The sequence below is a fragment of the Hippocampus guttulatus genome, chromosome 3, assembly GCF_054856545.1.
Source record: "Hippocampus guttulatus isolate MCC_2025c chromosome 3, RoL_Hgut_1.0, whole genome shotgun sequence".
NCBI classification, from domain to species: domain Eukaryota; kingdom Metazoa; phylum Chordata; class Actinopteri; order Syngnathiformes; family Syngnathidae; genus Hippocampus; species Hippocampus guttulatus.
The window spans coordinates 14,987,822-15,012,534 of NC_141263.1; the positions used below are offsets into that span (position 1 = coordinate 14,987,822).

At 41.4% G+C, this 24,713-nt stretch overlaps 1 protein-coding gene and 1 long non-coding RNA gene across 2 annotated transcripts in view; one reads left to right on the forward strand and one right to left on the reverse strand.

Moving 5' to 3' along the window:
• Positions 1–24,713, reverse strand: part of cgnl1 (cingulin-like 1) — a 36,332-nt gene that overhangs the window by 5,003 nt on the left and 6,616 nt on the right. Inside the window, exons 4-14 of the mRNA XM_086106982.1 lie at positions 23,960–24,062; positions 23,450–23,551; positions 22,758–22,894; positions 21,508–21,646; positions 20,754–20,966; positions 7,659–7,865; positions 7,479–7,583; positions 7,248–7,400; positions 5,290–5,460; positions 3,149–3,307; positions 2,362–2,451 (exon numbers count right to left, since the gene is read on the reverse strand). Coding sequence (XP_085963108.1) covers positions 2,362–2,451; positions 3,149–3,307; positions 5,290–5,460; positions 7,248–7,400; positions 7,479–7,583; positions 7,659–7,865; positions 20,754–20,966; positions 21,508–21,646; positions 22,758–22,894; positions 23,450–23,551; positions 23,960–24,062 — 1,579 coding nt within the window. The remainder of the gene's footprint in view (positions 1–2,361; positions 2,452–3,148; positions 3,308–5,289; positions 5,461–7,247; positions 7,401–7,478; positions 7,584–7,658; positions 7,866–20,753; positions 20,967–21,507; positions 21,647–22,757; positions 22,895–23,449; positions 23,552–23,959; positions 24,063–24,713) is intronic.
• Positions 1,225–3,155, forward strand: LOC147207600 (uncharacterized). The gene is made up of 3 exons (XR_015100445.1): positions 1,225–1,256; positions 2,251–2,317; positions 2,383–3,155. It is a non-coding gene; the product is annotated as an uncharacterized LOC147207600 (long non-coding RNA).

Sequence of the window (24,713 nt, forward strand, 5' to 3'; positions counted from 1 at the left end):
TCATTGTTAAAGATATATTCACTATTTGCCAAACTGTTGCTTGTTGTTAAAAGTGAGTTGAGATAATACGTATAGTTTTAATTAGTAATTCATTCCAGAGTCTGTTATCCATGTTTTCCATTTCCTGCTGCAACACACACACACACACACACACACACACACACACACACACACACACACACACACACACACACACACACACACACACACACACACACACACACACACACACACACACACACCACACACACACAATTCAAATGATCAGGTCAAGGACCGGAATTGACAACTAAGCACAAATTTTGTCGTTTGTGATTTAATGATTTCAAGACAACCACATTTCCTGTAATACCAAACCCATCCTTAATTAAAAGTCAGGTTTCTCCACACAGGATGCCCACGAGGATGACGCTACATATTCAGCGAGCCCAGTTTAAACCAACGCGAGGATGAGAACCGATCAATTTGGCCGCAACGCTTCTTTTTTTTTCCTGTGACGGGAGCGAAGAATTGGTGATATTTTATGCCAATTAGTAGGTGACAGTGAGCCGCTGTGATGAGCGATGGTCCCTATAAAGCGGCGCAACCCAGTGCAGCGCTTGAGGGAGCTGAATCAGCAGACTGGAACATGCGGTGAAACTAATCAGCTTTGTGAGAGGCGGCGGGAGAGGAGAAGGAGATTACTCTCATTTAGACAGGAGAGGAGCACCTGGTGCCAGAGGAGACGCAGGTGTTCCTCCTGCTGCCTCCATAGCCATACACGCCCCCACACAGCGCCACACACCCACTGCGCCCTTGTGAGTGGAAGAGTGTGAGTTTGTATGGACAGGCATTTGAGCATGTATTCCATATGCTTGACATTTAGCGTAAGGTACACATACTAGTGAACCAGGGTGCTCTCGTACACCTTCAGGGTAGCTGCCACAGCCACAGAAGAGGAGGATGCCTACCAGGGTGGAGGCAGAATCCTGTCTGCCTCACCACTCGCTTTATCTGCGGTTTTATACGATAAGCAAAACTAATTAAGTAACACACAAATATTGACCACATTTGCATGACTATTGTAAATCAGAATTCACATTACAAGTGTCTGAACACATTAAATAGGTTAAGCACTTGCTAATAGACTCCTATGTTTTATTACACTAATTTCACCAATAGATGGCATTGTTGCAGCTTGCTATTTCTGGTTTTGTAAGGCATTGCTCAAATTGAGGTGAGGCTCAGGCTAATAGTTGGACAACTACACTTTACTGGTGAGTACACAAGTGGACATCTTGTTGACTAGTATGACTAGTTAATTTAGAATGTTATGATTAGTACTAGTAACTTGTCAACTAGTACACAGTCTTGCCTGACTTGTAACATTTAGTTGTTCTACTACTATGCCTTGAGTATAGTAACTACATTCATTCCGAGTGCACTCTTCATATTTCAGTGCCATTTGTTCAATAGAATCTTATCCTATCAGTACGTTGAATTGTATGACTGGTAAACTGGTAAAGGGACCTTAAACCGATAAAGGTATTGAAAATTGTTCAAACGGCTGGCTATAGTGTTTGTGGTCATGCAGGCGCAGTCAAGCAATCAAACACTGTGAGCACTCAACCTCTTGGACTGAAAGCTCAAGTGTTGCCGTGACAACCCAATTGAACCAAAGCCACTTCTTTGTCTGTGCCAAGATTTTTTTCCCCTCAAGTTTAAGGAGATTTGAAGTCTCCCCGAGATTACACAAGATCTCTCCAAAAATTCACGCAAACTTGAGTTAAAAACTTGTGAATCACTAGCTAGAATTCACTACCAAACTGCTGCTTGTTGTGAGTTGAGTCCAGTTCACTGCCGCCATACAGCGCTTAAAGCTCAAATCTTTGCTAAGCAAAACAAAAAGCCGGCCTATTAATTATTATTTATTACGAAGTAGTTAGCATTGATATATGAGAATCAGAACTGTTCCCAGGATCAAAAGGAACAGTCATAACTTGCAAATGAACTCGGCAACCTGAACCCTGCCTGCATATTTTGACTTTCATGCTCCTTTGCGACTGGCAATCTGCCAATCTCACACATGACACTAGACCATCTCACAATGCAACAACCTGAAGTTAGCCTGTCTGTGTCAGCGTGTATGTGCATGTACACAAAAATGCCACTCAACACATTCAACTTGTGAGTGGATGACATGTTTCTGTCATTGACATATTAATGGTTGCAGGATGTTAGTGGGGGATGACATCTGGATGTCATTTACAGGTTTAGATGGAACAGAGGCGCATCTGTGTGACCTTACACGAGCATGGACAGCAGGCCACTGACCCAGGTGAGTGCTGATAATGAATATGTTCAATGTGGCCATGTGTGTACCTGCTCTCTTCCTCGGTCTAGCCTGTCCATCAGCTGGTCTCCATTCTGACGCTCCTCGTCCAAGTCCAACTCCAGCTGAGCGATTCTGTCCTGAGGAACATCACATCCATTTAACAATATTAAACAATGTACAGCAGCTCACAAAAGTGAAGAGACCCCGTTGTAAATCTTTTGTATATCTTTTCATAAGATAATGAACAAATGTAACTTTGCTACAATGTGGTCAGCCTTCAGCATATTTACTGTTCCCTCAAAATAACTACACAGCCAATACCGTCTAAACTGCTGGCAACACACATGGTACACACCGAAATGAAAATGTCCAAATTGTGCCCCAAAGGGTCAATATTTTGTGTGGGCACCGTTTTTTTCCAGCATTGGGTGAGCCCAATTTTTCAAATAGGCCACACAAAACATTTTCACTGAGGGGTGTACTCACTTTTGTTGCCAACAGCAGACGGCATTGGCCGTGCATTGAGTTGTTTTGAGGGGGCGGTAAATTCTCACTATTATAAAAATCGTTTAGGCAACATTTTGACATTTTCACATAGGGCTGTATTCACTTTTCTTTCCAGTGGTTTAGTCAAATGCTGTGTTATTTAGTCAGTTTAAGCAGACAGTAAATGTAAAATGTACAATGTCTACTAATGTAGAGAAGTGTTTTTTCTTTAGTGTCATCCAAAGAAAATACTTAATATTTTCAAAAAATGTGAGATGCGCACTCACTTTTGCGAGATACTTTTCTTGCTTGTATAAATTTGTGATCAATTCATCTGGCGTACCGTACCTCCATGAGTTTGAACTGTCGAGCTCTATCATCTTTACAGTGGGAGGTCTGCACCACCGCCTCCAGTTCGTTAACCTTTTTCTCCAACATCTTCTCGCTGAGCACAGCCTTGTCTCGCTCCTGCTCACACTGACGCAGGTCCTCCTCCCGGTGTATCAGCTACAGGCAAAGACAAAAGAAAAAAAAAAAGCTACTTAAGATTGTAGTCCTCTGAATCCGAGTGGAAATGTTGAGATGTTGTCAAGATGAAATGCAAAATAAATGCATGAATGCAGACCGATAACTGGTTTATACTGTACATCACAGCATAGCAAAATTGAGAATAAAGTCATACTATTGTGAGAAGAAAAAAGTCTGCTTGTAATTTGCAACTAATATTTGCCAAGTTCACATGGGTGGAGACTGTTGGGGCATCGTAGAGCAGCTGGAAAAGCAAACTCAGGAGAGCTGAAGGAAGGAGGATGTGAATCCAGACAGCACAGCTTTCACAACAATGATATCACAACCGCGGACATTCTCCCCCTACTTCCTGTGCAGCAGCTGGAGAACGACACATCAGCGGGTATGTAGGAAGAGAAAAAGGAAAGACCTGGATGCTGACCTCGCCCACGAGGAGCATCCATATCAGTGAGGTTCTGACTAACACGCTCATCTCGATCCTCAACAAGGCCTCCCATATGGGGGAGACAAGATGATTTTCAAACTATCATCGGATTTCTCTCTGTGCAGACTTCATAAACTTTCTCTGCTGTTAATGAAAAATGCTCTTCATCAGTTGTCAATTTGATCAGTCTCATATGGAAAACCAACATTATTTAAGGACTGATTCAATATCCTTGCTGTCCAACTTAATTTGTATGTCCTCAGCGGTGGTTTCTGGTATGTATGGCCGCACAGAACAACAATGCTTGGGGACCTGAAAGCCATTTGTGTTTGTAAGGGGAATTTGGGCCCCCTTAGTGACACAGCGTCACTCAGTCAGTGAATATGTAACAGAACGTTGCTTTCTGTCAACAATTATTTTTTTAATTAACTAAGTTAACAATAATTCTGTACATTCAAAACAACTGTCAACATTAACACACAAGGATAAAAGTGGCGGGTGGAGGTTCATGAAACAGAATACTAACTTAACTCATGGGACAAACCAAATATTGCAGAACCCTTAACAAACAGTGCAAAAACTGTTGTAGTTTCCTCAGAGTAATAGTAGTTCTTTTATCTAAGTAAAAAAAAACAGACATGTAATTCCTGACACCATTTACAAAATGTTGTTAGGCATGCTGGGAAGTCTCAACTCCTCCCCCAATGTTAGTAAGACAATTCAGCGCAGTTGTACTTGTAGTGAGTGCACTGAATTGTCTTACTAGTGAGGACAAAGCTTGTACTAGTATATGAACATTCCACTAAATATCAAGGACATTGAGTAAATGCTCAATCGTCTTTCCAAAGTCTCAGGTCGTGGTCAATTGTATTCTACTCCCTTTACAGTGTGTATGTGGTGGTAATGTCCATTCCAAAGTGGTTAGCAACTGAAGAAAAACTGAAGGGGAACAAGTCTTCATTGTTGCCCACCCAAAGTTTTCACGATGATAAATAACAGTGCTATCAGAGCCATTCCTGTTTTACCGGTCAAACTGGTAACAAACATCACTTCGATGTCTGCGGCACTGAGCTGAGCAACATAATTACAATGTTGGAACAGCGTGGTCACTGTAAATATATGCTCAAAATGTTTCCCTTGTTATGTAAATATTTGATTAATACATAACAGAATAGAAGGCTAGTGCTCATGTTAACACTAATTATTACCATTCACATATTGCTGCACCGAACAATGGCATTCTGAACATTCCCATGTGTGTGACAAGGGTGAATTTGTCACGTGCAAACAGTGCATTGTGATAGGGTTGATAACTCCTTCACTCCCAAAGACGTTTTTAAACGTCTTTTCAGACTTGGTCCAGAATTGGCTGGTACTGAATGAGTTAAGTTATGGTACAGCAGTCACCCATGAAGCACAAAATGATGCTAATGGCATGCATAGATGAGTTACAACAATGGCTCATATGCTGTTCAGCATGGGAGCACAGTTGGCCCGGTTAACAATGGCCACGATTTAACAATAAACCACAGCTTACCTCCTCTTGCAGCGTTTGCGCAGCCAGCAGGTACTTGTCAAGCTCCTGGCCCCGCTCCTTAAGGAGCTTCTGCAGCTCCGTCAACTCCTGGCGGTTCTTTTCCTTGTAAATGTTAATCTGTTCCTGCAGCTCCCGTGTGGACAACTGGGATGCATCCACAATGTCGTTCATCTAAGGGCACCGGGGGCAGAGAAGAGGTCAAGTTAAGTGCACCTGTGAAGGTTCTTTGCGTTTACGGTTCATCACACCAAAGCCTAATGTTATGACCTTTTGTGGTGACTGCAGTACAGATTTTAAAATAAAATTTCAAGCAGGAGTTAGAGTTGAAAATACAGTTTAAACCCAGGTATTGGGTTTCCAAGTAGGATGTAAAGTTAGTAGCGACCCCTTCCTTCCTTCTCTCCTTCCCTTCCTACATTCCTTCCTTCCCTTCCCCCATCCTTTCCTCCACAAATTCATTTAAAATGCGTATACCTACTTTTTCTACCCTGTATTACACATTCAAAACGACTACCGCTCAGACAGATGTCATCTCCCTACACATTTTAGAATGGGATGTTCTGGGGCGTCGTATGTGACTGAGCAGACAAATGAGTAGGGAACAATGAGTTCCAACCGCACCTAATTAGTGAAAGGAACAAAGGATAAAAGCACACAAACAGAAATAGCGTACACGAAGAAGTTACAAATTACGTTCCCGTTATACTGTGGCAGCAGCTGCCCTCTGTCAACCACTCAACACCCTTACATACCCTCATAATACAAACTCAAACACTTTTTCAAATTTTCAACGAATTGCGTCATGATGGCTCACTGATCTGAAATAACAAAAATGCGTTTTCAGGAACATGACCATCAATGTGAAAAGTCAGTGTACATTTCAGGTGGAACAATTCCATTTCCCAGAGTTATTACAATTCTCTGTAAAACAAGCACACAATTCACTGAAAGTGTCATTTGTTGTGAAAGAGGCAAAAATTTCAAGCAATTTCAAGAATTTCAAGCACATGTGTGGAACGGCAACATTTGAAAGCAACACGAAGAAGACCGTGATGCAAGCACGTATGTCAAAGGACAAACTTCAAGATAGTCAAGAATGAAAATGGTCATTGTGAAAACCTGCAGTGCTTGTTTTTAAAAGCTGTGGGACTGTTCCGTTAAATGCGCTCAAAGCATGCCGCTGCTCAACTGTCAATCAAATATCACTGCTGTGAGCTGAAAAATGGATCCTACTTTGTTTGAGACTTTTATTTGGTCTAGGCATAACTACATTTTGAAAATTAAAATTATAAACCGTTTTAGCCACTCCCCCTGACCAAAAATCTGGAAAACTGAAATGGTGAAAAGCATGTTTAACACTCTATTGCTATAAAGCTGAGCATGACCGTATTTTCCACACTAAAAGCTGCACTGGATTATGAGGCGCACCTTCAATGAATGGCCTATTTTGTCTTTTTTTTTTCCCATACATTGGGCGCACCGCATTACAAGACGCAATCTTCAATGCCTCTACTAGATGGAGCTACGCTCAAAGAAACGCCAACAGAACGATCAGATGTCAGTAAAGCAGCGACACAGTTCACTTAACCAACAGCAGGTTATAACATTGACTCGTTAACACTGAACTCTCTTGCCGCTGCTCCATTTCCGTGTTCAACTGTGTAACCAATCGCCTTAAGTTTGAACTCTGCGTTGTCAGCATGTCTCAAGCAAGGAGCCAATTTGGGGTCGAAATATGACCGTAATAGCAATGTGCATCGGATTTTAAGGCGCGCTGTGAGCTTTGAAGAAAATGGAAGGCTTTTAGGTGCACCTTTTAGAGCGGAAAATACGGTACGATGTACATTTTCAACAACTACCTTCAAACATGGATATTGAGAAAAAAAATCTCTCAACTCACTTTACAGAGTCTTACAGCTTACTAAAACTAATGAAAATGCTGGAACACAACCACATGCCTCTTTCTGTAGCTTCTCCACCGTTCGGTCCAGCAGACGCCTCTCATCCTCAATGTCGTTCTTCATATTCTTGAACTGCTCCTTCTGAACCTTCTCCTCTTGAAGACTCTCCTCCAACACCTTGTGCTCACTGTTCAACTTAGAAAAGTTCCTCTAGCAAAGCATATAAATATTTCAAATAAACAGAAGGTCAGACATGCCTTTAAGCAAAGAAAGGTGAGAGTTGCTCACCTGCACATCTTCAAGCCGTAATGTCAAAGCTCTGTTAGCGCGAGACATCTCCTCCTCTTCTTCCTTAATTTCATTCAAAGACTCCACCAGATGCTTTTTCTCTTTCTGTGGAAATCAAATTCAAATATTTTATGAAGCTCTGCAACTCTCAGTCAACACGGGCCAATGTTTCCACGTCACCTCCATGCGTGCAACTCGGTCTCCCAGCCTGCTTTCCTGCAGCTTGGCGTCATCGATGATGCGGTTGAGTTTGGCCACTTCGTTTTCCAGCTCTTGCGCCCGCTTGCGCAGGCGTTCCACCTCTTGGCTCAGACGTCCCGCTTGGCTCTCCAGCGCGCCCTTTGCTGCCTCCACTTCAGCCTTCTCTTGGACGACGGCTGTGCTGCTCTGGAGGTGACAAGACAGACAAGTGGCTTCAGCACAGATGAGGCTCACACGGTGGAAATGTGAGAAATGAAATTTGAAACTCCTTGAAATGTTTTGTTGATATCATATGTGGGATGAATGTGTTAGTACACTGAGCTCAAGTTTCCTGCTGTGTCATAGCATGAAGTGTTTGTGAAACTTACGCATTACTGTAAATAATACTTAAGTATTGTTTCTCGTATTTGCTCTTTACTTGAGAATTTTTTTTCCCGATGACGTTCTCCTTTTATACCTTTATTTTAAAACAGATCTATACGTTCTACTCCTTTGTTAATTAAAAGGGGTTTGTTCCCCCCCTCTCTCTGCTGATGATAACATGACATAAAAAGAAGTCAATCGAAATGCAACAAGAGTCAACCAGAGACGAGATCTTTCTATTAGTCCCTTTCTATCAACCAATCGACTATATATAAATAATTTCAACCAGGTCAACTATATGTCCCTGGCATCGACAAATGAACAAAGATGCATTGTGTGGAGTGAAGAATTTTTTTGGCAGGAAGAAGCGAAGTTCGATAATTTCCCGCCATACATACTGCAACAATAAATATACTAGTCGTAAAATAATCCACTAGAACTACTTTAGAAACTAAAACCGGAGGTTTAATTGTACAATATTTTTTTTCCACACAGGTTGCATGCAGAACTGTGTGTGTGTGCGTGTGTGTGTGTGTGAGTTAGTAGGATTTGTAAGGCACGCAGTTCAGATGGAGGTATTGCTTTCATATTTTACAAAGCAAATAGTGATCACTTGGTGGCTGCCATGATCCTCGAAAGCAACAACCGTACTTGACAGCCAATGTTTCCATCATTCAGAGGTCATTTTCTATGTATAATTGGTCATTTGTCCCACTTTTTCAACTGAGTATCTTTGTGTGAATATAGTGAAGCTGTTCCAAGTGAAAAAATTATTTTAAAGCTATTTGGCTCTTGAGTGCTCAGTGTTTGGTGTCCATGTAACAATCAGGACATTCTCCAACAATCACCTGCTAACGTAGCACACTGCAGGTTTGATTTCAAGCACATTTAATTTTTAACTGGTTTTGCACAAGTTCTGTTTTGGGCTCACAGTTCACACTCCTGAACCATGTTTTTTCTTTTTTTTTAAAAGAACAACCGAAACTGTCATCGTAACCATGCGATGGAACACTGTACATAAAGTCGGAGTGGCAGGTGGAAATAAGTTTACAAGTGTTGGCTGACAACAGCAGCGCAAGTGCAAACATCACATGGGTAGACCAGATGAGTGGTTTCAGGCAAGTTGACAGCTTTGTTAGATAGGAGGCTGAGTGAGGTTTGATCGGAAGCAAGACTTTATGTCATTTAGGTGGAATGTCATGGAACAGGTTTGGGAGTTCGCTGTTTATCTCAGCTCGGCGCCCTCATGCATACGGGCTCTGCTAACCACCATGGTAAATATATCACAACAGAACAAAGCAGGACATACAAGTGAATGTGGATTGTATATGTATGGTGTGTGCCTGAGGATTTATGTTCTGTCACATTCTTTATCATGTATGCAGACATAACTACATGTACTCTGGGTGAACTTATGAAACAAGAGGTTGCTCAGTGGTGATGCGGGAGTGATTTTGTCGATATGAGATCATCGCAGTGTAACAGACTGTGAGAAATGTCATTATTTATGTCAAATCTCTTGGAGGCCTTGAAGACTTTATTTATTGCTGACTGTTTACAAAATTATGATCTACACTCCTTTTAATAGTGCCAAGTATGTCAGTGCCTGCATGCATGTAATTGTAGAAGCACGCAAAGACACATGAATGACACCTTTGTTAGTTACACTTGCACAATAACATCCAATGAACCGTATCCAAACGTCTGTTCTTAAAAGATGAGTGAGAATCTGTTGTATTAATTCAACAACTTTTTAATTATAGTGGCAGTTTGCTGTGGTTTAGAAGTGCACTGCATCAGACTGTTTCCATTATTATGGATACCTTATTTCATGGAATAGTTCACAAAATTAGGTACACCGGCAAATGTCATGAGATTCAATCAAGGAAGTGTATATATAGTATTTAATTTTAAAACCGGCCCGGTAGTCCAGTGGTTAGCACGTCGACTTCACAGTGCAGGGGTACCGGGTTCAATTCCAGCTCCGGCCTCACTGTGTGGAGTTTGCATGTTCTCCCCGGGCCTGCGTGGGTTTTCTCCGGGTACTCCGGTTTCCTCCCACATTCCAAGAACATGCGTGGCAGGCTGATTGAACGCTCTAAATTGTCCCTAGGTGTGATTGTGAGCGTGGATGGTTGTTTGTCTCTGTGTGCCCTGCGATTGGCTGGCAACCGATTTAGGGTGTCCCCCGCCTACTGCCCGAAGACGGCTGGGATAGGCTCCAGCACCCCCCGCGACCCTAGTGAGGATCAAGCGGTTCGGAAAATGGATGGATGGATGGAATTTTAAAACCCTGGAGAACCCAAGAACCCTTTTCTTCTTTGGAAAATGATGAATTATACATTAAATGACTGCGATATGTTCCTAATTTAGGATTAGGGCCAAATTTGACCCTTTGGGATTTAAGGGTAGCATTTGAGTAGCAGAATTTATAGGGGCCAAATTTGACCCCATGGGTTCTCCAGGGTTAAGGCGGTCGCCCGATAGTCCGAGGACTAGTGCCAAGTCGACCGCGAGGGTGTAAGAGGACACGGGGAAATATAACGACGCTTGAGCAGAGTGGGGGGAATACAGCGACATTTGCATTTATTGAACTGGACAGTCAAACATAAATAAAAATGACGATCAAGGAGCATGGAGACAACGCTCAAACTGAACTAACCGCATGGTACAACTAGAGTCAGAGGACCTGACATCACATATTTGGCCATGGCCTTGAAATACATCAACACACAAATACTCCAGTATGTGTCTTTGACTCTCAGCCAACACTAATCCCAGAAACAGTGCCGTTACTATACAACTGTACTTACACTCGTACTCAAAAAAAAAAAATGCTTCAACTCTACGACACCAATACCACTTGATCAGCCTGAGAAGGACCCATGTCAGCTATGTGCAAATACTCTCAGGTAAACTCAGATTACATCAACTTGTTAGCCAACTACAAATTAGGGCTGGACGATAATGGAAAAAATAATAATCACGGTTATTTTGATTGAGATTGGAATCACGATTAAATGATTCATTGATTTCAAAATGTAGTATTTATTCACCTGCAAAAACTCAACTACTCAAAACTATCATCATAGACTCACGTCCATTCATCCCTGCACATTGAACACTATTTTACAAGAACAAAATGACCTTGCAAATATGTGAAATTTAAGCCTCTGACATTTTCAGTCTGCTACATTACGCCTTTCATCTTTTCACACATTGAGTTACCCTAAATGCTCTTGGATTTGGTTTAATTTATGTTATTTTCACTAGTCTGGGGATTGTATTTCATACGATGTCATGTGGAAAAGGGACGCCCAAAAAACCCCAAAAAAAACCAACAACAACAAACCATTGTCTCTTCGTATCCTTGAATGTGGAGGAAAAGAACATTCCTTGAGTCTTTGAAAACTCAACTTAAAACTATAAACTATGAATATAAATAATTAATGTAATGACTATAATTAAATACATTTGCAAAAAAAGATTAAGATTAAGATATCCTTTATTTGTCCCACAATGGGGAAATTTACAGTCTACAGCAGCAAGATTGTGGGGAGAAGAAGAAAGAAGAAAAAACAAAGTTTTTATTTTTTTTGCATTCACAGATAAAGATAAGGTGGCTGTGCTATTGACCAATGTTTGTCACATCATTTCATTTTTTATTCAGCAGCCTGACAGCAGTCGTTAGGAACGAGCGGCGGTATCTCTCCTTCTTGCAGCGCGGGTGTAACAGTCTCTGGCTGAAGGAGCTACCGAGTGCTGTCAGGGCGGGCTGGAGGGGGTGGGAGAGACTGTCCATCATAGCTTTTAGCTTAGCTAGCATCCTCCTGTTGCCCACCTCCTCCAGAGTGTCTAGAGAGCAGCCCAGGACAGAACTGGCCCTCCTGACCAGTCGCTCCAGTCTCTTTCGGTCCCGGGCCGAGATGCTGCCTGACCAGCAGACCCATAATGGATGGCCAAAGCCACCACCGAGTTATAGAAAGTCTTAAGGAGTGACCCCTGAACCCCAAAAGACCTCCGTTTCCTGAATAGGAAGAGTCGGCTCTGTACTTTCCTAATCAGGGCGTCCGTGTTAGTAGACCAGTCCAGTTTATTGTTTAGAAGAACACCCAGATACTTGTAGGAGGTCACCCTCTCTATGGCCATACCCTGGATGTTCATCAGTGCAGGTGAGGACTGTTTCCTGCAGAAATCCACAACCAACTCCTTAGTTTTCCTAGGGTTGATCTGGAGGTGATTCTGCTGGCACCAGTCCACAAAGTCATTTGTCAGTCCCTTGTAAAAAGAGGCTCTGTGTACACTACTGGTGTCAAACTCAAGGCCCCGGGCCAAATCTGGCCCGCCACATCATTTTATGTGGCCCGTGAAAGCAAATCATCTGTGTCAACTTCCATCATCTATGCTCAAATCTGTACCGAAATGTCAAATTGTCATGTGTAATAAATAACATTGAGATTTTGCAAGCATTTTGTTACCCTGTTAACACTCACTCAAAAAATAATTGAAGAAAGTATGATCGTGGATTTGATTGATTTCAAAACTGGTAATCCATCAATTTGGTGTGTACAAGTAACAATATCGAAACATTTCTTTAGTTTCACTGTCGTAACAGCCCTCCGAGGGAAGACGTAACCCCAAAGAGGCCCGCAACAAAAATGAGTTTGACACCCCTGGTGTACACAAACATCATCTGCCTCATGCAAAAGCCACACCTCAGCGAAGGTGCTTTCGCAAAATGAAACCAGAATGCGGCGTAAGGTATTTTGTGTTCCCTTGTATCAGGGCAATTGCTTCATTTTGTATCACACACCAATAAAAGATGCATGAATTGCAGGGTCAAGGGGACACATACCTGCACGTGTACAAAATTACATGGGAACAGGAATGGTTGGAAATAGGGGCGGGTTGGCCATGGGTAATTTCGGGAAAATTTTATGATTTTGCTGACAGTCGCACCGCATGATGGCCACCCCACCACCACCAATTAACACAATACATGCTGATTTATATAGAGATTTCACAACAGCAGCAGCTGTAACAAAGCACTTAACAGTTAACATAAAGTAAAATAATAAACACAACACATAAAATTAACTTTCGTATTGTGATGTCCACTGTACAACCCCCAAGCCTCCTCTCTATTACATTTAGGCGCGTAATGCCCACCCACTACAGTTCCACCTCCACCATCGCCATCAACCATTACGTGCCGTCGCATGTAGGCCGATGGCCAAAACCACCCTCAGCCCTGGGCGTCGATGAATATTCCTTTTGTTCCCAATATATCCCTGGTTGGGAACATTGCTATAGTATCGTACATTAGCCACTGTATAGTACATTTTTAAAAGCACCTGTTTCTGTTCAAACCTGAAACATAAATCTTTAACAATGAATATCCCAAGTTGAAAGGCCCCATTCATCACGCTGCCGCCACATGTGAATAGACACGTTTCTTCTGTCAGACGACAAGTTGACACACATGCATCTACCTCCCAGCTTTACGGGCTAGTCAGGCCAGTTCTCCTAGTCACCGTGCAGGAGTACTCAGCTTCACTGGCGACGTGCTTTTCAGAACTCACTTCATGTAACTTTTGTATTGGAAATCAGTGCAAATATTTAGTGTAGAAGAGATGCGCAAATGTTCAAACAGTTTGAGCAAAATGTCTTAGAATCGAGAGTGGTATTGATGGTGGCTAATGAGAGTGAGTTACGAATCTCTCTTGGAACTTTAAGAATCATAGGCAATCCATGAATCAGTCACAGGTTAATGCTGTGGTAATGGAAAAACATGAAAACTGTAACAGAGTTGGGGTAAAGGCAAGTCCCTCTAATAATACCCAACCGATACTGTCAGTGTACCCTTGTGCACAATGCCAGCACTTCACTGACCCAATTCCCACAATGCGTTGAATCCACCAACAACTGACCTGTTAAGTGACAGGTCACTGGAAGGACTGGACCCACATTCACTAATAGGCCACAAGATTAGATCCATGTTTAAAATTCAATTGGGATACAATACAATGGCAGCATTAAAAAATCCATCTTTTTGAAGATAAAGCTCAGTTGGGGCTGACAGTCAGGGAGATAACAATTCAACAATTATGTTTGTGATCGTGGTTTGAATTAGCATTTCTTATTCTGACTATAAAGAGTTAATCATTGAACACACATTCCTCAAGTTTACCCAGCAATTACTGAGGGAATAGTACTACAAAATAAACTGTCACAATATAAGATGTAAGCAGTGTAACTCTTCAAATATAATCAAAAAAAGGGAGTGACAACACATGAAAGCATAAATACAAATACTCCCAATGACTATTGTGTAGTGATGTGATGAGGACCAAAACTCTCTTCGTGTCTCCACGAACTACTCCTCTCTTTGATTCACTTGGGAAGTGTTGTGTATTCAAAGTGTTTGTATAACGTTGCACATTAACTGACTTTGTGCAGGTTTTGAAGCACTGCACCGAACGTTGTGAGCCATTCAATCATGTGGCTATTCCCACCAATTCAATGTCCGGCATTACAATGAACATTTTGACAAACTTTTCTGATTAAAACTGCACTTAAAATGCAATATTTCTGTAATAACAACATTGAAAGAAAACATCTGTCATGGAGTAATCAAGACCATGTTTGACTGGTACAAGGAAACCAGACGGGCCATTTTAACATCAATTCAAAAGGTTCACTACTGGTTGTAAAAAAATGAAATTAAGCTTTCGATTCCACTGCTTTTGTTCTATTCGACGACAGGCTACTTCCAGTTTTCTCATGTCCTGTTAGTGACTCAGCAAGAGGGACGTTGACTGCTAAGCAGGAAGCTCCCAAATGCCCGACTTCCATTTGGGGCCAGCTGCAACAACATGCAAACTGATTACAAATAGAGCCACCATGAGAAAGCACATACATAAATAAAACCAGCTCTGAGGTGCCAGTTATTGTAGTTCTTGCACAGCTATTTCCGCATCCTCACTTAGGGCATCTTCCATTTGCAAATTTTCATCACTTGTGGCCATTAATATTTGTAAGGACAGACAACAGAGTGACTCATATTAATTGGATAATTGGCTAACGGAAGAGGCCCCGTCATCTCCATCACATTGCAAGCAATCAATTTAATACGCTTTGGCAACCCGTGACAGATTTATAATGTTGAGCATACAAAAGGGTCACTCCAATGTCGATTAAATGTATTTTAGAGTGGGCCAAAAATTGGACAATTGGGAAATTGTGGGCGGCTAGATGCGAGTTGTGGCTGATAGCAGCTTCTTGCAAGTGTTCTCATTTTGTATTGGTGTGTTTGGCTGTTTTTACCATTCACTAAACAGCTGAAAGCGCATCTGCGACTGTGGCTCGCCATGCCAACGTGCCAGCGCATTACAGTACGGTGGCGTTTCTAAAACTGAAACGTTGGCTCGCAACACAAAGCAAAAAACTAACAAAAAAAATGACGACGTGACAGCCCTTAATTTGAAAAATTCACAAGTTGGGGCTTATTTGCAAGTCACAGCACTCTATATGCATTGATGAAAAAGCATTGATCACATTCCAACTGTTGGCTGAGTGTAATCAGATGTTGACTAATCATGGGAAAATTCTATGGGCTAATCTTCCATGTCAAAGAGGACGCTGTTTTGAACCAGAGATGAAAAAAAACTGTACAAACATTAACCAAGACTGATCCATCACATTCTAAATAATGATTTTGTGAAAATATAAAAACTGGCAAAAGATTCACAATGGCTGCAAACTTCAATTAAAGAGCCCAGTATGATTCATGTTCTAGTCATAAAAAATAGAAGCAATGACTTTGATTGTTTTCAGAGGTTTGGCTCAGAGGACAGGAGCACAAGAACAAGAGAAAATATCCTCGCCAGTGGCTCATCTCACATGTGCCTGACCTTCAAATGGCTATGCAAAAAAAATGATTTGGGCTGCACCTCCAACTACTTTGAGCTTTAAACATCAGCAGCACGTACAGGACAGCTTTTGAAAGATGTAAATATTCCCACAGGTATAAAATCTCATTTCCTCATATCACCGTCAACAAGCAGACATTCGGTCCACTGTTTCCTCCCGACTGCACTCTACAGTCACCTGCTTATTAATCAGCTCCTAAAGCAACGCGAGTAGCGATGGCACTATCATCAAACGCACAGACACATGCCAGTCGCTTTTGAGGGAAGGCTCTTCCCTAGGCTGAGAAAGTTTGATGATCAGACAGGGAAAAGTTCAGTTCACACACTTCAAGAGTTGACTCATGACGCGGGTGAAGATACCAGCAAGGACACAAGTGGCTGTCAAAGGATCTGCATTTACGGAGCTAAGCAAAAAGTCAACAAACCCTCGTTCAAATATGAGTGAATCTGTGATCAACAATAATGAAAAAAATCATTTCAATTTTTTCATCATTAATGTGACCAACAACCTGTAGAGGTTGATTTTTTTAACATATTTTTGACGAGTGAAGTGCCTGTGTTCAGGATTAACAATCACATTAAAATTTGTGTTAAATGGAAGTCAGCGTTACGCTTTTCCTTGTGCAATCTATGACACGATTCGACAGATTAGCTTTTCATCATTAATGTTAAAACTTGAGCATTTTTACTTTGATAACATTCTCAGTGGCTAATTTGTACACTAGCAGGACAGTTAAATATGTTTTGCCTCTAAAATTCGACTGGCCTCTCACCAGGTGTCGCACCCGAACATCGCTACGGTGGAAAAATTAGTTGGTGACCGCACACCAGGGAGTTGAGCAACGCACATCCATCAACACATTGCAAATAGAAAGACTGCAACTCTGTATCGGGTTTTGAGACAATATGTTGCATTGTATTCTTTTTTTAATGAAGCCACAACAATGGCACGACTGTCTAGAAAGAAGCAGATTGCCACAAACAGAGGAAACGGTCGACAATTAAACCAAATCGCTTCATTCACTCATTTTGGCAACAGGGACTCTCCACGCTTTGCTTTCTCATCACATATTGTAAAACACAACAGACAGACAGACAGACAGACAACCTACTTTTTGACAACTATGAGTCGTTGGCACTGTGGCTTGATTCCTTTAGTGTCAAGTGTGACACTAAAGGTTTCTGATTGATCAACAAAGAATCATGATTTCTGGAAATTGATAGAAAAGAATGCAACAGAGCATCTCTTCTCATTGTAAAAGAATTACATAACAGAAATGCTGTCTCTATTACTTTGTTGTCATTTGTTTACTACTTTGTTCTTGAGCAAACTCATTGGGGAGTATGAAAATAAAAGGCAGACCAGGGTTTACTCTTTCAAACTGAACAATGCAGAAATGAATGAGTTTCAGAAGGAGTCTAAAAAACTAGAAAAAAGTCATGATTAGTTAGGCCCACTTTTGTAGAGAGAGATCCATTAAAAGCCCAAACAAACTGTAGGACCCTACAGAGACAAGAGATGGAACAGCATTATCCCCAATAACTGAGAAGGTCCCGTCCCACAAGTCAGGGCGGGTGCACTGCCTTTAACAGAGGCCGATCCGAATGAAGAGAGTCTGCAGGGTGTGCATTCTCCACGATGACCCCCGACATTCCTGGAAGCAAACCAGGCTCTCACTCGCTGCACCTCACCCTTCCACATTGCTTGCATACCAGAGCATGCTGACACCGAAAGATCCCATTCCAAAAGTGCACACGTTTTCAATTACAGAGCGTCGAGAGCTCATGCGGGACTTCTGAAATCAAGTTCCGATTCATTTAAGGGAGGTTTGGTGACAGTTTTGTAACCTTCATCAAATTCCACACATTTCTGCTGATTGAGAAAACAATGCGCTTTTCAAGTAAAGACAGAAAGCAGACCCCTTGCCTCCTTTCAGGGGGTTGGCCAAGCAGTCCCCTTTCCACAGCACATTGACCCACTTATTGAGACAGTCCCAACCCCCGCTGGTATTATTGTGTGAAACCAACTCATCATTCGTTTTCATTCGAGGTTCACAATTGCCCCCACTCTTTGAGGCCAAAGAAAGAAGAGGGAGCACGGCGCAAACTCGGGAGTGGATGCTCATTAGATAGTGACGGCTTGCCACTACAATTGCCTTGGATACACACAAAAGAGGAGGCGGTTACCACTCATCCCCTCAACACCGAGTTATAATATGCAAGAGTGGTGCTTCCTTTAACTTCGTTTATCTTCATGTAAAGTAATTAACAGAATATCTTGAAGGTTCAACACAATCTGTTGGAGGACCTCCAATTTGTTCAGCTTTCCCCAATAGGAATTAATGGACAATGAATTCATCTCTTTTGTCAGACAACATGAACAAAGGCCATAGAAGTGTCAAATAAATAACCACGAATTATATTATGCTAAAACAATCAGGACTTTAATTATGAATGAGAAGGGCATAAAAAATGTGTTTGATAATTCAGTATTAGTGTAGTAAACAGTGGATCAATAACAGTATAAAGTTCCTTCGGTGGTCTCATGAGAATCATCATGGAAAATGTAGCAGGTTAAACTCTGAGGCCTTATGAAAACATTTGCATACACACCAGTACTATAAAACGATATCTATATTCGGTAACGCCCGCATTTTATACAATTTTTTAAACTGTGTGTGATTTTGGCATGCCCCACACACTGCTCTGCTAATTGCAGCGGATGCACTTTTTTAACATGGTTTTGATTTTTTTCATTAGTTTTTTTTTTGGGTGACAATATTGACAGCATTTTGCCTCTCATCAGTGGAGGAAAAAAACAGTGACTGAATGCAGACTAAAGTTTTGTAATTTTCATAATTTCAGTTGGATGTTGTCAAGCATTATATGTCCACATTCACAGATGTAAACAAAAAATTCTGAAATGTAAAATATATATTTGTTAAACAGAACACAGCCAGCTTGTTGACTGAATATTGTTGCTCAGTGTGAAGGTCCGCCAAAAATGTCCATCTTGTCATTATGCAGCCTGTCACATTTTTTTGCTGTTTTCAAGTACAGTGTCTGCTTGACATTGTTTTATTAATTAAAAAGTGTGGGAGCTTGACCAATATGCATTTCTCACAGCATAATATCTACCTAATACAATGAATATTACTTTTAAACGAAAATACCCCCCGCCCCCGGTGAAATTGGGATGTCTCAAAGGCACCGTAAGGTGATATTGACTCATTTAAAAGTTGGCCAGAATGCACAAGCTGGGGAGAGGACAATCATGCAAGCACGCAAAAGGAAAGCCCCGAATGAGCAAGGATGCAGTTCAATCCTAAAAGAAAAGCAAACAATGACTTAATCGTCCAAAATGTTTACAAAAGCAGTTCGGATAGACCCCTGATGACAAACTCCCCTGGGAGCTGGGACGCACAGTACCTCTGTACAACAAAGGAATTGTGCACACTGGTCAGTCTGCTATAGCTGCTGTGGTTCCCCCCACCAGCCTCGCAGGAAGGCGAACACAAGGACAATTTCCACCCTTTGAGACAAACAGGACGCACACTCGGCGTACTGAGACGCACTGAAAACAATGTTGCCTTTACACCCCTTATCCACAACTTGACTAAAACTGCTCACAGTGTAAATTTCCTCATAATTATTACTTTTTTTTAAAGGATAAGGACTGTTTTATCAGTTGTAACGTCATCATTTTAACCCACCAAAATACACTGACGCTCGTAAGGGAGGCCAGCATGAGAGAGCAATCGAGATAACTGTGGCGTCTCAAATCATTTCAACAACATTGCCACAATGCAGGGCAGGCAACTCCCTTTATTCTCAAGTCAGTTTCATCAAAAGTCATTATCAAACAATGTGCTTCGAAATAAAAATAACTCCTACGTAGAGAAACACTGGACAGGATGAAGTCAGAAAAAAGTTGGCAATGTAATTCTAACTGTCATTGTGTTTGAGGTTCAACGGTTGGGAGTTGTGCAAGTGTATGTGTGAGAACTGAGGCAAAGTACAATGCGTGCAGCATAGGCTGTTTCACAAAAGAAAATATTTTACTATCCTCATCATCATCCAGTGAGCATTTGTTTATAGTCTATACTGAGCCACGCCCTTTTACACACGACAGAACCAAAACCACCGTTTGTTTTTATTTTTATGCTGATGAGGGTTTCTTGGCGAGCTGATAAAATGACACAGCAGGGATAATATTTACTACCTTGATGCAGCAGATACTATACAAATAAAGACATCTGCTTTATTTCTCTTAGAAAGTCATGGGCCAAAACCATTGAAAGGCGAGTTCAAGTGAAGTTCAACATTTGTTTTACAATATGTTGTATGCACACCCAGTAGTCTAAAAAAACGTATTCTGATTAATACTGTGTTTGCGAGGGGGCTGGGCTGCCATTTTGCCTTGTACTGCCAGGTTTGCTGGGGCTCAGGTTTGGAACATCACGGTTCACCTTGTTTTCTGGGCTTGGTCATGTGATGACAGCAGGCTGAGCCCTAAAGCACTGTGATGTCATCTTAAGTACACAGCAAGTGGCAGTGCAAGGCAAAGAGGCAACAAGCACAGGTTGGCCATTGACCACATGAGTTCATGATTAACTTTTTCTCCATGCTCCTTGCAAGTGTTTTTAAAACTCTGACATGAAACTTATCGCTCAACTTTGTGACAAGAGCATGTACAGTGTTTAGCTCCACACTCCCCTCTAACATGGCGTGTTTTAGAACAAGTGGGTCGGGGTGAGTGAGAGAGAAAGATGACATTTACCTGCTTGGCCTCCTCCAAGGACCTGTGCAGCCGACTCAGCTCCTTCTCATACTTCTCCTTCATCTTGTCCATCTCCTGATCGTGAACAGCCACTTCCTCCTTCAGGGCTCCCTTCAGAGCTGTCAGCTCCCTCTCCCGCTTCCTCAGAACATCCTCCTGCTCCTCTTTGGCCACTAGCACTTCCTGCAACTCAACCTTCAGTTGGATGATGTCCTAGAGAAGAATTGTTTGGACTATTGTTACTATGTTGGCCTAGGCAAAAGCAGAAAATGATAATTGACATGCTTTTTAAAGTCAAACAGGCTGCTTCCTTTCACAACCGGTTTACATGGGAAGCCCTTTGATCATTTATACGATATCCTTGATTTTGATCTGAGGTCTGTGTAATAGTACGTACTCTGTCTTCACTCGTAAGGCAATTCAGCGCAGGAGTTGAACAATTAGGCCACACTAGTAGCATGATGGTGACTTTGCTAGTGATGCCCCCCCCCCATAACACCATCCACTACTGCATAAAATTTCCACTCATTAGTAGGACAACTAAACAGTATAAGCGAGGTGAAACTGTGCATGTGTTGACATCTGTGCAATTAAATTAAACCTAACTAGAAAACTACTGTGCACCACTACCGACGTTACTCGGCCCAACTAGTTAGCATATGTCCTGCAATAGTAGCACTCGTAGTTTTAGTACAAGGACTTGAAGCTGGATAATGCACTTTCTGTAGGCTTGTGCAACTGAACACTGCCATACCGCCATAATAGCGTCTCTCTCGCCATCAGCAGCAGTCGTCTTGGCAGTGTCCAGCTCATCGTGCATTTCCGAAAGCTGGTCCTGCAGGTCTCGGATTTCCGTCTGGTATTGCTCCCTCTCCATCTTCACCTGGAACAACCTGACACACAACATAACATGTCACGACACACAGTAGCATGCCAGTACTCCACTTGCACAGAGACCTGTGCAACAGTTCGCTCGTAGCAAGAGCAGCACCTGTGCCTGTTCTTAATTTCAGGGTTAAAGCCAACTGACAAGTCACTAACGTCTAAATTGCTTCCAGGGTGAGAGGTGATGTGAAAACTAAAACTAAACTACAACTGGGCGAGAGCATAATCAAAGTTAAAATAATGCTGAAAGTAAATCAAGTAATCTCTGAAACTGAACAGTTTGTAACAAAAAATGTGAAAGAAAAAAAATTATTTGAGCACTTGGGAGCCGACTATGCATTTATTTGATATCCTTGATATCCAGTCTACAGTCCAGGTACTAGTAATTCTTTGCCTACACTCGTAACACAATTCAGCGCACTAGTAGAATAACTATGTTTACTAATATGCAATTAAAACTTGAGTTATAAACTACTGTGCTGTACAAGCATCACATCTTGTTGACCTACTAGTGTGCAGAATGGCATTACTAAACATTAGTACTTTGTACAACAATTTTGGCATACTGGTAGGCCAACTACCGGCACAAGTCACCTGTAAAGCAAAAATACTACCGGGCATTTTGGTGATACTCGTAGGATCCAGGACAGTGTGACACTTGCCTACTATTTAGACCTAGTGGTGTTATTACAGCAGCACATTAGTTTAAACTGGTACAATTTTAATTGCATACGAGTAGACCAAAAGTGGCACATGTCAAGGAAAAAAGCACTTCCACTGTGTCTCAGTGTTGTTCTACTAGTTCTAAATTGTCTTGCGAGCGAGGACAAAGCTATGTTCGAGTACCTTAAGTTTGGATCTCAACAATCTTGAATAAATACTCATACAGTTTCCCTACAGTGCACGACATGTGGCAGTGCATCTCATACAAAAAAAAAAAAGGTTTCTCAGGAAATTGTTGTTCTAAAATCATACCCCATATACTAGTGAAGACGTGTAGAATGAAGCCACTCTATCTCAAAGTCAAACTAGGTGTCTCATCCGTTTGTCTATTGTGCATGTTCACTCATTTATTTTACAATTAACAAATTCCTTGATCTAATTCCTTTGAGTTCTTACTCTTCAAGTGTGGTCTGGAGTTCAGCCTCGGTTTTGGCCAGTTTTTCCTTCAAGCTTTTGCACACTTCGGCAGTCCGGTCTAGTTCCCGCTGCAGCTCCTTCAAGCTTGATGCCGCCATGCTGTCTGCCTTATTTGTCTGATGGGAAAACATACATACGGACAAATGTGGTTGGTACCTCTCGTTAATGAAAGAAAAACCCACAGAGATCACATAACTTTGCATGTGAGAAAAGGTATAATAAATGAAAATTAACCAATGAAAATCAGACATTGTGAAGGTCAGCTCCGGTCCCGAAGATCTTAGATTTCTGAATATGTGCAACTCTGGTCACAGTAACATCATTTTTGTCCAGTGCTGTTTCATTGGTTTGTTTTTATAAAATAAGGTTGAATCATAATTCAAAAGCAATGTCTGATTTTCATTGGTTAATTTTAATTCTTTTTTATTTATCATTATTTCCTCAAGTTATTTCTGTGACCGCTGTGTTTTTCCTTCATTAACACAGTGAGACAAACAATTTTGTGCGGGTGTCTACATATAATGTAGCTCCACACAAATCTAGTCTCGACTGCTTATTGTTTGCTTTCGATGGAGAAGCTCTAAAGTTCTGAACTTTTTGATTGTGAGTTGCCCATTAAATCTAAAGATATCTAACCTGCAACATTTTGAATACAAACACATTTTTGTTACCATTCTTTGTTCTTGAATTTGTTGTTTCAGTTCGGCCATTCTTTTCTCCAATGCAGCGTTTTGCTCCCTCAGGGCTTTGGTCTGAGCAGACAGACCCATGGACTGACAGAAGAACACAAAGTACAATCAATATTTACCTTCAGAATAGTTTCTTTCTGAGTGAAGTGTATAATGTTAGCGTGGCCATTTGATTGTATTGTATAAAGCATTTTCCATGAAACATGGGGGTCAGTTCCTCTACCTCCTCATAATAAATAAATAGTAAAAAAAATTAAATAACTGGAAAAAAAAACCTGGAAAAAAATCTGCAAATAAGTGAATCCACAGGTGCCAAACTGTGAATATGTGGTCCATTTTGTGTGTGTGTGTGATATATATATATATATATATATATATATATATATATATATATATATATATATCACACACACACACACGTGTGTAGATCTGCACAGTCAAAACCTATGGTAATGGACAATTAGAAAACCAGAAATTCTAAAAATGTCTCACTTTGTCATCAGGAGGGACTGCCGTGGCTCGAGATTTCAACGTTTGAATCTTCTCAAAGACCAGGTTGACCTTTCTCTTGGTCGTTTCATCATTATCGGGGCTTCTGCAGACAAAGACACACACAGACCAGTCAGCCGAGAGTAAAAAAAGAAAGTTTTGCAGGTGGTCAAGGTGGTTTGAAATAGTGATCAGCCATTCCCAACTTAGAAAGGGGTCGGGAAGGGTCATGCTGCTTTGATCTGCCACCTCAGTGCACAAACAGCCTTGTTTCAGCCTGAGAGGCTACGTTTAGACTACAGGAAAATGTGACCCAAATCCTATTTTTTTGCCCATATGTGATTCTTTTATGACAGTGCTAACGGCTTGATTCTGATTTTTTCAAATCTGATCTATATGTGGTCCGAGACCGGATACAATACCAATTCTTTGGCAATGCAACCTTCGTCTATCGGCCAGGTCGCATGTATCCAACTTGTAGGGTCTCAAAATTCCTATATGCGCTCTGCGCAGGGGAGAGATATTGACAATTGTCCATAAACCTGCAGTTATATAGTAACAATGTGGACTTTATATTAGACTTTAATCCCCAACATAAAGTGGAAATGTATGGTGATTTGTACTATAGTAGTAATGCAGCCATGCAGACAATTTATTTATTATACGCTGCAATGACGTGACATCAACTTTCGTCTCTATGAAATGAGCAGAGTTAAAGGACTCTGCTCATTTCCCATATATTTCTACCTCTTCCCAC